The 15,000-nt window shown below is 51.8% G+C and overlaps 1 protein-coding gene across 1 annotated transcript; it reads right to left on the bottom strand.

The window, feature by feature from the left end:
* Positions 1 to 29: 29 nt before the first annotated feature.
* Positions 30 to 1,808, bottom strand: LOC126379661 (tropomyosin-1, isoforms 33/34-like; the record flags this gene model as incomplete). Its single annotated transcript, XM_050028476.1, has 1 exon — positions 30 to 1,808. A coding segment is annotated over exon 1 (1,779 nt), but the record flags the coding sequence as incomplete, so codon positions are not given.
* Positions 1,809 to 15,000: the final 13,192 nt, after the last annotated feature.

A 15,000-nucleotide genomic window follows, 5' to 3' on the forward strand; every position in this document is an offset into this window, starting at 1 on the left:
CCGGAGACAACCACGTCGGTACATCTAACCGGGCAAGCCACCTTGACGGTTTCTGGGAGGACCTCTTTCAGCTTCGCTGCAAGGAGTTCGGCCTTGTCCGCGCTCTCCTTTCCGGGGATCTCGAGCACTCGAGCCCCGGTGGCAGCCAGACGGAAGCGCAGGCCGTCTATTCCCAGCTGTCTGAGGTTCACTCCCATCTTCGCCCTGGTGAGCACCTGGGCATATGTCACTCCCTCGGCGATCGTCTCCGGACGCAAGGTCAGGGTGACCACAGCCGACCTAGGGGGGCGCAGAGCCTTTGCCTCTTCGCTGCCTCTCGCCTTTTTAGGCTTCGCCTTTCCGCGCGGCCTTGTAGTGTCTACATGGCTCGCCGGAGGCTTGCTGGGCGCAGTCTGGGCTGCGGGAGTGGCATCGGCTTTGCGCGCCTTCTTCTTCCCCTTCTTGCCTTTCCCTTTTCGCACCACGTCGCTCCACGTCTCCGCAGGTGGCTGCGCTCCCTGCAAGGGGGTCGCTTCGCCACGTGTGGGCGCTGGGGTGGGAAGGTCTGCTGCTGGGGCAGCCTTTTTGGCTGCCTTGGCGGCAGGGGCTTTGGCAGGTGGGAGTTTGGCTGCCTTTGTAGCCTGTGGCTGAGCTCCCTTCGCCTGCGGAGCAGGCTTCTTCAGGTCCGCTTGCAGCGGCGGACGGAACGCCGACGGTGGGAGGAGGCGGTTTTCCAGCCTGGCCAACTTGATATCGATCATATGATCGATGTCGGACAGTATGGCCGACCGCTGGTCCGCCTCACTCCTTCCCTCCTCCTGGGATGCGGGCGCCTTGGCGCGGGAGTTCTCAGCGGAGAGACGCGCAAGGTCCTCGCGGAGCTTGATCATCTCCTCGCTGAGGCTCTCCACCCTTCTCCGCAGTTCTGCGTTCTCAGAACGCAGAACCCGGACTTCCTCATCGGAGGTCCTCTCCGTTAAAGCCGCCACAGCCTGTTCAATCTGCGTGGCGGCTTTCTTCAGGGCGTTTACGAACGTGCCCTTGAGGTTCTTGGATTTACGAGCAACGTCAAGGATGACCTTGACGCCGCTCTCCACCCGTCTCTCAAGGCAGTCCGCAGGCACTGCCGCAAGCTCCCTAGTCGACTCGAGGACCTCCGATTCGTCCAGGAGTTCAAGCTCCGCTCTTCGGGCATTGACCAAGGCCTCCTTCGCCTTGGCCAAACCAACGTAATGCCCGGTGGTGGGCGGCCTTCCCCTGCCGCGCTTGGCTGCACGGTTCGGAGTAGCCGCAGCGATGGATGAGCCTGCTCCTGACTCATCACTGCTCCCCGCCTCCGGGGCCCTCCGTTTTTTGCGCCGCTTGTCGCCAGCGGCCAGATCTCCGTCCGAGTAGGAGACAGCTGTATCCATCCCCGAGCAGTCGGATTCCGTTTCCGAGATGGGCACAGCTGCCCCTACTATAGGCCCTCGCAGGCCTCTCGCCATGCTCTCCGAGCTGCCCCCAGTCATGGCCCTGTATGTTTTGGGAGGCACCTTTTCCTTCGACCACCGGTGCTTGCCGCTAAGCACCGGCGATTTCGGGTCCATGGTTGACCCACCCGTCCCTTTCCCCTTGCGGGGCTCATCAACTGCACTTGAGCAGCTGCTGATGTCGTCGTCGGATAAGACGGCCGCCTCCGGATTGGTGGTATCCGCAGGCAGAGCCGATCTTTCCCCAAATCGCGCGCAATCGTGTCCTCGTTTCTCGCCAAAGTCATCAATCAAATCAGTCCGTTTATTTTTGTTTTTAATAACGTCCACAAGCTCCACAAATGGTTTTTTGTCCATGTTTTTTAATTGATCCCACGAGTTTGAGGGAAATATTCAGTCCACCCGGGCAGTGCCCTCTGTACCCGGGTAACCCTAATCCGCCTGGGGGGGTCGGGCGGTGCCCCAGCGATGGCCGCTCGCTACCGGAGATATCCCCTCCGCCACCTGCAACAGGCGCCTCACGCCGCGCGAGACCCGAAGGTGCCCCAACGTGAGACTTTGGAGATTTTTTAGTGAGGTTTACTCCTCTCGGGGCCGGCCGGTTAAGGCAAGCCCCCCTGGCCCTGAGACATGCCGCGAGACATGACCACCGCAAGTCAGGGTAACAGGTTCGCCCGACTGTGGCCGAAGCCTGTCCGCCAGCCGTACATTGACGACCGACGAACCAGCCGCGCGAAGGCGGAATTCGCCTCCTCCCTGCGGATTTTTTATAGAGGTTATCTCCTCGCAGCCCCCTCCACTCAGTGTGAAGGCGGCCCCCGTTCCTGCGACCCCACCAAGTGCAGGCTTACGGGTTGCCCGACGGTGGCCGAAGCCGTTGCCCGCCCAGAGTTATCTGAGCGGACCCGCCGCGCGTTGGGTTCTTCTTAGCTTCACTGTGGAAGTGATATGGAGTAAGCGGCATTTCCAATAACCTAACCTAACCTAACCTAACCTAACCTTTTTTTTTTTTTTTTTTTTTTTTTTTTTTTTTTTTTTTTTTTTTTTTTTTTTTTTTTTTTTTTTTTTTTTTTTTTTTTTTTTTTTTTTTTTTTTTTTTTTTTTTAACGTTGGGAAATGCGTTACGCATACCACGCCGCCCGGGGGGACGACGTGGTTATGTGGGACTCCCCGGGTGTCGCCACCCGGTATACCCACTAAAACCCAACGGTGTTCCTCCTCGCCGCCATGTGGCGGGGACACGGGAACGCAGCTGCACACAACCGCGTCCCCGCCGGCGGATGCCCTCTTGGGCCCTGCGCCTATGGGGGCGCATCAAGCGCCTCCCCCACCGCCGAGGGCTGCCCGGAACACTTGGGCAGCCCTACAGCACGGGACCCATGTTGTGGACGGCGGTCCCCCGACCACCGTCCACGGGTCCCCGTTAGGGCGGAGCTCTGTCCATTCAAGGAACGGTGTCCATCTGCTCCGCCCCGGCCCTCTTGGCCTTGCGCTTTGGCCGCTTTGGCTTCGGCGCACTCTCCTGCGGGCTTTTGGCTGCCGGCTTGGCAGCAGAAATGCATCCGCTGCCACCGATGGAATGAGCCGCCGGTTTGCCTGCCGTCGCACAGACGGGGCAATGGGGCTCAGCCGTGCAGTCCCTCGCCTGATGGTCGGGTTGACCGCAGCGGAAGCACAGTCGGCTGCGGTCAACCTCGCAGGAGCACTTCACTCCGAGGTGCCCAGGCTCCAGGCAACGGTAGCACCGTGCCGGTCTGGAGTCGAGAAGCCTTACTCTGGCCGACGTCCACCCGACCAGTAGTCGGCCAGAGTCGGACAGCCTCTTGGCGGCCGCGACCGGACAGCTGATCCAGAGGGACCCGTCACCTCTCGGTCCGACGACGATCCGCCCATGCTTCACGTCGTCGACCGCGCAGCCTCCTTCCTTGGCCACAGCGTCGGCCACCTCAATGGCGTCGGCTGAGTCGTCCAGCCCAGTGACGCGGATTTCCGCGCGCTTCACTGGGCGGACGACCTTGACCGCGTCCGGGCTGAGGACCTCCCTCAGCTTCTTGGCGAGAGAGTCCGCCTTCGCCGCCGAGCCTTCCCCTCCGATCTCAAGCAGGCGCGCACCCGTCGCCGCCCTGCGGAACCGCATGTTGCTGATTCCGAGGTCAGCGAGGGAGACGCGCCGCTTGGCGTCGGAGAGGATCGAGGCGTATGTTACGCCTCTCTCCTCGACTCCGGGCACCAAGGTCAGCGATACCGCTGCCGTTCTTGGTGTCCGGAGCTTTGCCCTCTTCTGGGCCGTGGGCCGAGGCTTTGGCGGCTCTTTGGCCGCTTTGGCCGCTTTGGCCGCTTTGGCCGCCTTGTTCTTGGCCTTTCGGCCAACAACAGCGGTCCATGGCTCCGCCGTTGGTGCAGGGGCAGGCTGGCTCCGAGCCTCTGCCGCCTCCTGTGCAGCCAGGCTCTTCTTCTTGCTCTTCCCCTTCTTTCCCGAAGAAGTGGGAGCAGAAGAGGCCTGGCTGTTTACGGGAGCCTCTTGTGTGGCCTTTTTGTCGGGCTTTGCGGGCTTGGCAGGCTGGCCACTACTTCTCGTAGAAGCGACCGGGGCCCCTGCTGGCGCAGACTGAGCAGGGTCTGCCCTGGCGCTTCTGGTGTCCGCCGCGAGCGGCGGTCTCCTTCGTGGCTCTGGGAGGAGACGGTCTTCAATCCCGGCCAACCGCGCGTTCAGCATGTTGCCGAACATCTCGGCGTTGGCACGGGCTGTCTCCTCCAGGAGCTGCCGGAGGCTAGGCTCCGAGCTCACAGGCTGGGATGGTCGCTGCCGCAACTCTTGCAAGTCGCGGCGCAGGTCGGCGACCTCCTTCGTGAGCTTGGAGTTAGCAGCCTCCAGCCGCACAACCTCCTCCGTCATCGTCCGCGCCCTGATCTGGGACACCGCCTCTTGGATGCCCTTTACGGCATCCTTCAGGGCCCGGACGTACGTTCCTTTCAGTTGTGAAGACTTCGTGGCGACCATCGTAATGGTTTCCAGCGAAGTCTTCACAACTTTGGCTAGAGCTGCACTGGTTTGCTCTGCCTCCTCTTCTTGGGCTGGCAGGAGGGGGCTGGGCTGTAAAGAGGCCCTAGCCTCCCTCATGTTCCGGGCCACTCCCGCAACCTCCGCTTCAGCTTCAAGCCGGAGGCTCTCGGCCAGCTCCTGGTTGTATGCCGCCCTGGCTGCGGCCAGGCCGACATACTTCCCGGTGGAGGTGGGCGGGCGACCTCTTCCCCTTTTGGACCGGTGACCTGTCCCCTCGAAGGGTGACGCAGGCGATCCCGAGTCCTCCGCCTCAGGGTCCGAGCGGTTCCTTTTCAGGAAACGTTTTCTCGGGCCCGCATTCTCCGACGACACTGTCACCATGCTGGCGCAGGAGGAGTCGTCCGAGTCTAGCATCGACTCATCCTCCCGGCCAGCGGGCGTCGTGGTGACAGGTGCGGTGCAGCGTGAGAGAACCACGCTGAGCCGTCTATCCTTCTCAACACCGCACAGCAGATCCTTGCCGCTTAGGATCGGCTGCGCGGAGCTGAGCTCCTCCTCCGTAGTCCCCTTGCGGAGACGGGTGGCGCGAGCGCCTAGGCCAGGGCACTGTGCCGCTTCCGGGGTGGTGGATCCCGGTTGCGACACAAGTTGCCCCGCGGACTTGGTGTCCGCATCAAGGCCGGTAAACGTCTGTGCCTGAGCACGCTTATTTTTAACTCCTACTCCTCCCTTCCTCACTTTCTCACACCCAACTTCCAGCTCCGATACATCGGCTTCGTTAGCAGAAATATTCATTATGAGTCCCACGAGTATGGGGGAAAGGGTGGTCCATCCGGGCAGTGCCCCCTGTACCCGGATAACCCTAATACCGCTGGGGTGCGGGAGGTGCCCCAGGGTTGGTCGCTAGCTGGCGGAGAATACCCCCTCCGCCACCTTCCGGCGCCCCGACGCCGCGCGAAGGCCCGAAGGCACCTCAACGCCGGGACTTTGGGGGTTTTTTATTGAGGTTGGCTCCTCTTGGGCCGGCCGACCAAGGCAAGCCCCTTGGTCCTGGTAGGCCGCGAGACATGTCCACGACACCTGACCAGGGTAACAAGTTTGGCGACGGTGGCCGAAGCCTGTCCGACGGGCATGTATTCATGGCCGCCGAACCCGTCACCGACGGCGCCACGCGCCTCCTCCTCCGGGTTGGATTTTTTAAAGAGGTTGTCTCCTCGCGGCCCCCCCCACTTGTGTGGGAGCGGCCCCCACGCCTCGGAATACCGAGGGTTGCGGGTGGCCCGACGGCCGCCGTGCAATACGAACGACCGCCGCGCGCAAGGCGAAACGCCTCCTCCCGGCGGTTTTTTACAGAGGTTGTCTCCTCGCGGCCCCCTCCACTCATGTGGAAGCGGCCCCCGACCCTTTGGCGCCCCACCACAAAGCGCTAAGGGTTACGGGTTGCGCAGCGGTGGACTTTGCCACCGCCGCGCTGGATTCTTCTTAGCTTCACTTCATCATTGGGCTAAAGCGGCACCCGCCGATGCAGCTACTGAGCCCCCCCGCCACGACAAGGCGAGAATCCATTGGGGGGGAACCTAACCTAACCTAACCTAACCTAACCTAACCTAACCTAACCTAACCTAACCTAACCTAACCTAACCTAACCTAACCTAACCTAACCTAACCTAACCTAACCTAACCTAACCTAACCTAACCTAACCTAACCTAACCTAACCTAACCTAACCTAACCTAACCTAACCTAACCTAACCTAACCTAACCTAACCTAACCTAACCTAACCTAACCTAACCTAACCTAACCTAACCTAACCTAACCTAACCTAACCTAACCTAACCTAACCTAACCTAACCTAACCTAACCTAACCTAACCTAACCTAACCTAACCTAACCTAACCTAACCTAACCTAACCTAACCTAACCTAACCTAACCTAACCTAACCTAACCTAACCTAACCTAACCTAACCTAACCTAACCTAACCTAACCTAACCTAACCTAACCTAACCTAACCTAACCTAACCTAACCTAACCTAACCTAACCTAACCTAACCTAACCTAACCTAACCTAACCTAACCTAACCTAACCTAACCTAACCTAACCTAACCTAACCTAACCTAACCTAACCTAACCTAACCTAACCTAACCTAACCTAACCTAACCTAACCTAACCTAACCTAACCTAACCTAACCTAACCTAACCTAACCTAACCTAACCTAACCTAACCTAACCTAACCTAACCTAACCTAACCTAACCTAACCTAACCTAACCTAACCTAACCTAACCTAACCTAACCTAACCTAACCTAACCTAACCTAACCTAACCTAACCTAACCTAACCTAACCTAACCTAACCTAACCTAACCTAACCTAACCTAACCTAACCTAACCTAACCTAACCTAACCTAACCTAACCTAACCTAACCTAACCTAACCTAACCTAACCTAACCTAACCTAACCTAACCTAACCTAACCTAACCTAACCTAACCTAACCTAACCTAACCTAACCTAACCTAACCTAACCTAACCTAACCTAACCTAACCTAACCTAACCTAACCTAACCTAACCTAACCTAACCTAACCTAACCTAACCTAACCTAACCTAACCTAACCTAACCTAACCTAACCTAACCTAACCTAACCTAACCTAACCTAACCTAACCTAACCTAACCTAACCTAACCTAACCTAACCTAACCTAACCTAACCTAACCTAACCTAACCTAACCTAACCTAACCTAACCTAACCTAACCTAACCTAACCTAACCTAACCTAACCTAACCTAACCTAACCTAACCTAACCTAACCTAACCTAACCTAACCTAACCTAACCTAACCTAACCTAACCTAACCTAACCTAACCTAACCTAACCTAACCTAACCTAACCTAACCTAACCTAACCTAACCTAACCTAACCTAACCTAACCTAACCTAACCTAACCTAACCTAACCTAACCTAACCTAACCTAACCTAACCTAACCTAACCTAACCTAACCTAACCTAACCTAACCTAACCTAACCTAACCTAACCTAACCTAACCTAACCTAACCTAACCTAACCTAACCTAACCTAACCTAACCTAACCTAACCTAACCTAACCTAACCTAACCTAACCTAACCTAACCTAACCTAACCTAACCTAACCTAACCTAACCTAACCTAACCTAACCTAACCTAACCTAACCTAACCTAACCTAACCTAACCTAACCTAACCTAACCTAACCTAACCTAACCTAACCTAACCTAACCTAACCTAACCTAACCTAACCTAACCTAACCTAACCTAACCTAACCTAACCTAACCTAACCTAACCTAACCTAACCTAACCTAACCTAACCTAACCTAACCTAACCTAACCTAACCTAACCTAACCTAACCTAACCTAACCTAACCTAACCTAACCTAACCTAACCTAACCTAACCTAACCTAACCTAACCTAACCTAACCTAACCTAACCTAACCTAACCTAACCTAACCTAACCTAACCTAACCTAACCTAACCTAACCTAACCTAACCTAACCTAACCTAACCTAACCTAACCTAACCTAACCTAACCTAACCTAACCTAACCTAACCTAACCTAACCTAACCTAACCTAACCTAACCTAACCTAACCTAACCTAACCTAACCTAACCTAACCTAACCTAACCTAACCTAACCTAACCTAACCTAACCTAACCTAACCTAACCTAACCTAACCTAACCTAACCTAACCTAACCTAACCTAACCTAACCTAACCTAACCTAACCTAACCTAACCTAACCTAACCTAACCTAACCTAACCTAACCTAACCTAACCTAACCTAACCTAACCTAACCTAACCTAACCTAACCTAACCTAACCTAACCTAACCTAACCTAACCTAACCTAACCTAACCTAACCTAACCTAACCTAACCTAACCTAACCTAACCTAACCTAACCTAACCTAACCTAACCTAACCTAACCTAACCTAACCTAACCTAACCTAACCTAACCTAACCTAACCTAACCTAACCTAACCTAACCTAACCTAACCTAACCTAACCTAACCTAACCTAACCTAACCTAACCTAACCTAACCTAACCTAACCTAACCTAACCTAACCTAACCTAACCTAACCTAACCTAACCTAACCTAACCTAACCTAACCTAACCTAACCTAACCTAACCTAACCTAACCTAACCTAACCTAACCTAACCTAACCTAACCTAACCTAACCTAACCTAACCTAACCTAACCTAACCTAACCTAACCTAACCTAACCTAACCTAACCTAACCTAACCTAACCTAACCTAACCTAACCTAACCTAACCTAACCTAACCTAACCTAACCTAACCTAACCTAACCTAACCTAACCTAACCTAACCTAACCTAACCTAACCTAACCTAACCTAACCTAACCTAACCTAACCTAACCTAACCTAACCTAACCTAACCTAACCTAACCTAACCTAACCTAACCTAACCTAACCTAACCTAACCTAACCTAACCTAACCTAACCTAACCTAACCTAACCTAACCTAACCTAACCTAACCTAACCTAACCTAACCTAACCTAACCTAACCTAACCTAACCTAACCTAACCTAACCTAACCTAACCTAACCTAACCTAACCTAACCTAACCTAACCTAACCTAACCTAACCTAACCTAACCTAACCTAACCTAACCTAACCTAACCTAACCTAACCTAACCTAACCTAACCTAACCTAACCTAACCTAACCTAACCTAACCTAACCTAACCTAACCTAACCTAACCTAACCTAACCTAACCTAACCTAACCTAACCTAACCTAACCTAACCTAACCTAACCTAACCTAACCTAACCTAACCTAACCTAACCTAACCTAACCTAACCTAACCTAACCTAACCTAACCTAACCTAACCTAACCTAACCTAACCTAACCTAACCTAACCTAACCTAACCTAACCTAACCTAACCTAACCTAACCTAACCTAACCTAACCTAACCTAACCTAACCTAACCTAACCTAACCTAACCTAACCTAACCTAACCTAACCTAACCTAACCTAACCTAACCTAACCTAACCTAACCTAACCTAACCTAACCTAACCTAACCTAACCTAACCTAACCTAACCTAACCTAACCTAACCTAACCTAACCTAACCTAACCTAACCTAACCTAACCTAACCTAACCTAACCTAACCTAACCTAACCTAACCTAACCTAACCTAACCTAACCTAACCTAACCTAACCTAACCTAACCTAACCTAACCTAACCTAACCTAACCTAACCTAACCTAACCTAACCTAACCTAACCTAACCTAACCTAACCTAACCTAACCTAACCTAACCTAACCTAACCTAACCTAACCTAACCTAACCTAACCTAACCTAACCTAACCTAACCTAACCTAACCTAACCTAACCTAACCTAACCTAACCTAACCTAACCTAACCTAACCTAACCTAACCTAACCTAACCTAACCTAACCTAACCTAACCTAACCTAACCTAACCTAACCTAACCTAACCTAACCTAACCTAACCTAACCTAACCTAACCTAACCTAACCTAACCTAACCTAACCTAACCTAACCTAACCTAACCTAACCTAACCTAACCTAACCTAACCTAACCTAACCTAACCTAACCTAACCTAACCTAACCTAACCTAACCTAACCTAACCTAACCTAACCTAACCTAACCTAACCTAACCTAACCTAACCTAACCTAACCTAACCTAACCTAACCTAACCTAACCTAACCTAACCTAACCTAACCTAACCTAACCTAACCTAACCTAACCTAACCTAACCTAACCTAACCTAACCTAACCTAACCTAACCTAACCTAACCTAACCTAACCTAACCTAACCTAACCTAACCTAACCTAACCTAACCTAACCTAACCTAACCTAACCTAACCTAACCTAACCTAACCTAACCTAACCTAACCTAACCTAACCTAACCTAACCTAACCTAACCTAACCTAACCTAACCTAACCTAACCTAACCTAACCTAACCTAACCTAACCTAACCTAACCTAACCTAACCTAACCTAACCTAACCTAACCTAACCTAACCTAACCTAACCTAACCTAACCTAACCTAACCTAACCTAACCTAACCTAACCTAACCTAACCTAACCTAACCTAACCTAACCTAACCTAACCTAACCTAACCTAACCTAACCTAACCTAACCTAACCTAACCTAACCTAACCTAACCTAACCTAACCTAACCTAACCTAACCTAACCTAACCTAACCTAACCTAACCTAACCTAACCTAACCTAACCTAACCTAACCTAACCTAACCTAACCTAACCTAACCTAACCTAACCTAACCTAACCTAACCTAACCTAACCTAACCTAACCTAACCTAACCTAACCTAACCTAACCTAACCTAACCTAACCTAACCTAACCTAACCTAACCTAACCTAACCTAACCTAACCTAACCTAACCTAACCTAACCTAACCTAACCTAACCTAACCTAACCTAACCTAACCTAACCTAACCTAACCTAACCTAACCTAACCTAACCTAACCTAACCTAACCTAACCTAACCTAACCTAACCTAACCTAACCTAACCTAACCTAACCTAACCTAACCTAACCTAACCTAACCTAACCTAACCTAACCTAACCTAACCTAACCTAACCTAACCTAACCTAACCTAACCTAACCTAACCTAACCTAACCTAACCTAACCTAACCTAACCTAACCTAACCTAACCTAACCTAACCTAACCTAACCTAACCTAACCTAACCTAACCTAACCTAACCTAACCTAACCTAACCTAACCTAACCTAACCTAACCTAACCTAACCTAACCTAACCTAACCTAACCTAACCTAACCTAACCTAACCTAACCTAACCTAACCTAACCTAACCTAACCTAACCTAACCTAACCTAACCTAACCTAACCTAACCTAACCTAACCTAACCTAACCTAACCTAACCTAACCTAACCTAACCTAACCTAACCTAACCTAACCTAACCTAACCTAACCTAACCTAACCTAACCTAACCTAACCTAACCTAACCTAACCTAACCTAACCTAACCTAACCTAACCTAACCTAACCTAACCTAACCTAACCTAACCTAACCTAACCTAACCTAACCTAACCTAACCTAACCTAACCTAACCTAACCTAACCTAACCTAACCTAACCTAACCTAACCTAACCTAACCTAACCTAACCTAACCTAACCTAACCTAACCTAACCTAACCTAACCTAACCTAACCTAACCTAACCTAACCTAACCTAACCTAACCTAACCTAACCTAACCTAACCTAACCTAACCTAACCTAACCTAACCTAACCTAACCTAACCTAACCTAACCTAACCTAACCTAACCTAACCTAACCTAACCTAACCTAACCTAACCTAACCTAACCTAACCTAACCTAACCTAACCTAACCTAACCTAACCTAACCTAACCTAACCTAACCTAACCTAACCTAACCTAACCTAACCTAACCTAACCTAACCTAACCTAACCTAACCTAACCTAACCTAACCTAACCTAACCTAACCTAACCTAACCTAACCTAACCTAACCTAACCTAACCTAACCTAACCTAACCTAACCTAACCTAACCTAACCTAACCTAACCTAACCTAACCTAACCTAACCTAACCTAACCTAACCTAACCTAACCTAACCTAACCTAACCTAACCTAACCTAACCTAACCTAACCTAACCTAACCTAACCTAACCTAACCTAACCTAACCTAACCTAACCTAACCTAACCTAACCTAACCTAACCTAACCTAACCTAACCTAACCTAACCTAACCTAACCTAACCTAACCTAACCTAACCTAACCTAACCTAACCTAACCTAACCTAACCTAACCTAACCTAACCTAACCTAACCTAACCTAACCTAACCTAACCTAACCTAACCTAACCTAACCTAACCTAACCTAACCTAACCTAACCTAACCTAACCTAACCTAACCTAACCTAACCTAACCTAACCTAACCTAACCTAACCTAACCTAACCTAACCTAACCTAACCTAACCTAACCTAACCTAACCTAACCTAACCTAACCTAACCTAACCTAACCTAACCTAACCTAACCTAACCTAACCTAACCTATCAGTCGGTTCCCGACAGTCGGAGGGAACACTTGTGCACAGCACAAGATATCCTGCCGGCCCTGCCGACTCCTGCCGACCCCTGCCGGCCGTCTCCTGCCGGCCGGCCCTGCCGCCCTGCCGGCTGGTCCTGCCGCTCCTGCCGAACCCCTGCCGGCTGGCCCTGCCGCCCTGCCGGCTGGTCCTGCCGCTCCTGCCGACCCCTGCCGGCTGGCCCTGCCGCCCTGCCGGCTGGTCCTGCCGCTCCTGCCGACCCCTGCCGGCTGGCCCTGCCGCCCTGCCGGCTGGCCCTGCCGCCCTGCCGGCTGGCCCTGCCGCCCTGCCGGCTGGCCCTGCCGCCCTGCCGGCTGGCCCTGCCGCCCTGCCGGCTGGTCCTGCCGCTCCTGCCATCCCTGCCGGCTGGCCCTGCCGCTCCTGCCGGGTGGACCTGCCGATCCTGCCGGCTGGTTCTGCCGCACCTGCCACCCCTGCCGGCCGGCCCTGCCGCCCTTGCCGGGTGGTCCTGCCGTTCCTGCCGGGTGGTCCTGCCGCTCCTGCCGGCTGGTCCTGCCATCCCTGCTGGTTAAGCCGGCCCTGCCTGCCCGGGCCCTGCCGACTCCTGCCGGCGGGCCCTGCCATTTCCTGCCGACTCCTGCCGGCAGGCCCTGCCATTTCCTGCCGACTCCTGCCGGCAGGCCCTGCCATTTCCTGCCGACTCCACCATGTCTTTTTACGGGGACTGCTTTGAAGACGATGACCTGGAGCTGGAAGACTACCTCGGGGAAGGATCCCGAGACTGGGAACAACATCATGCTGATCAAGAGCTAGCAAGAGAAACTAGAGCTGCCAAGAACGCAAAATCGAACCCACCTCCACCGACTCCATCGCAAACTTCGAACCACAACAAGACTATACTCGATAACCTCGTTAAAGAATATGAAGCGATTACCCAAGAAATAGTGTCCAAGCTTAATGAGGGAAGAAGTGTCACCGCCGTTAATAAAAAATTAGTCATTAGTCTGTGTACCCAAATGCAAATCAAGCTCAAATCTGCGGTCGACAGCCTTGATTGGTCTCCACCCCCACCCCCGACTACAAAGGAACCCAAGATACCTTCTAGTGAGGATATCAAAAAGGAAATAGTGACGTGTGTCAGAGCAGAAATGCAGAAGCTCACGAAACAACTTGCGAATACTGCTGCCGCCCCTACTCGCCCGTCTTATAGCCAAGTCGCCGCCGGACCTACGCCATGGCCTAGTGTGAACATCAGTGCTAAATCCCCGAACTATAATTCACCACCTATTACTAAACCAGCCATTATAATCACTGCCACCGATAAAACGAAATCCCGTGAACAAGTCATAACCACTCTCAGGAAAACTGCGGACTACAAGAACACCAACTATGCACCCAGTAAACTAACTCCACTCTCGAACAACAAACTCCGTGTCGAGTTCGATACTGCGACCGAACGTGATGACACACTAGAGCGGCTCAAGAAGTCCCCGGAGATTGTGGCGGAACATGCGAAAACCCTTCGACCCATGCTAATGATGAAAGGGATCCCTAACGACATCCCCGCGGAGGAGCTAGTCCCTATTATCAAAAATCAGAATGAGGAACTACGCGCACTAATGAAGGATGACGGTGACATAACTTTACGCTTCAAGCGAAATAATAGAAATCCTGCTCTATACAACGCAGTATTTCTCACTCATCCGCGCATATGGCGCAGGGCGCTCTCCATGGGAAGGATCCGTATCGACCACCAACGGACACATGTCGAGGACTTTTCACCTTTCCTCCAATGTCGCAAGTGTCTCCAATTTGGACACACTAAAAAGAGATGTCCCACGGAATCCACATTGTGCGCTTATTGTGCGGACACTACACACCAAGAGGATGCGTGCCCAATCAAGGAGAAGAAAGGAACCCCCAAGTGCGCAAACTGTGTCTCTCACAACACCAAGTTCAAGAAACATGACGATCCGAGGCACAAGGCCACCTCACCGAACTGTCCCCGGCTGAAAGCCATGGTCATCAGGATTACCAGCCGTATAGACTACAGTGCTGAGTGAGTAAAAGTGTTTTTATACAGTGACTTAACTTTTAGTGACTATCAGTGTGTTTCCTATATTACTATTTGTATACTTTGTGTGTTTTTCATTGTTATTTCTTTTCTGTGTAATTATTATTTTCTTTTTTGTGTATAATTCTGTGGCAGGCTCATGTCCTGCCGGCCGGGTCCGGCCGGCTGGGTCCTGCCGGCAGGATTTCGGTCCTGCCGGCCGGGTCCTGCCGGCCGGGTCCTGCCGGCCGGGTCCTGCCGGCTGGGTCCTGCCGGCAGGATTTCGGTCCTGCCGGCCGGGTCCTGCCGGCCGGGTCCTGCCGGCCGGGTCCTGCCGGCCGGGTCCTGCCGGCCGGGTCCTGCCGGCCGGGTCCTGCCGGCTGGGTCCT

Source organism: Pectinophora gossypiella, chromosome 29, assembly GCF_024362695.1.
Source record: "Pectinophora gossypiella chromosome 29, ilPecGoss1.1, whole genome shotgun sequence".
Classification (NCBI taxonomy): Eukaryota; Metazoa; Arthropoda; class Insecta; order Lepidoptera; family Gelechiidae; genus Pectinophora; species Pectinophora gossypiella.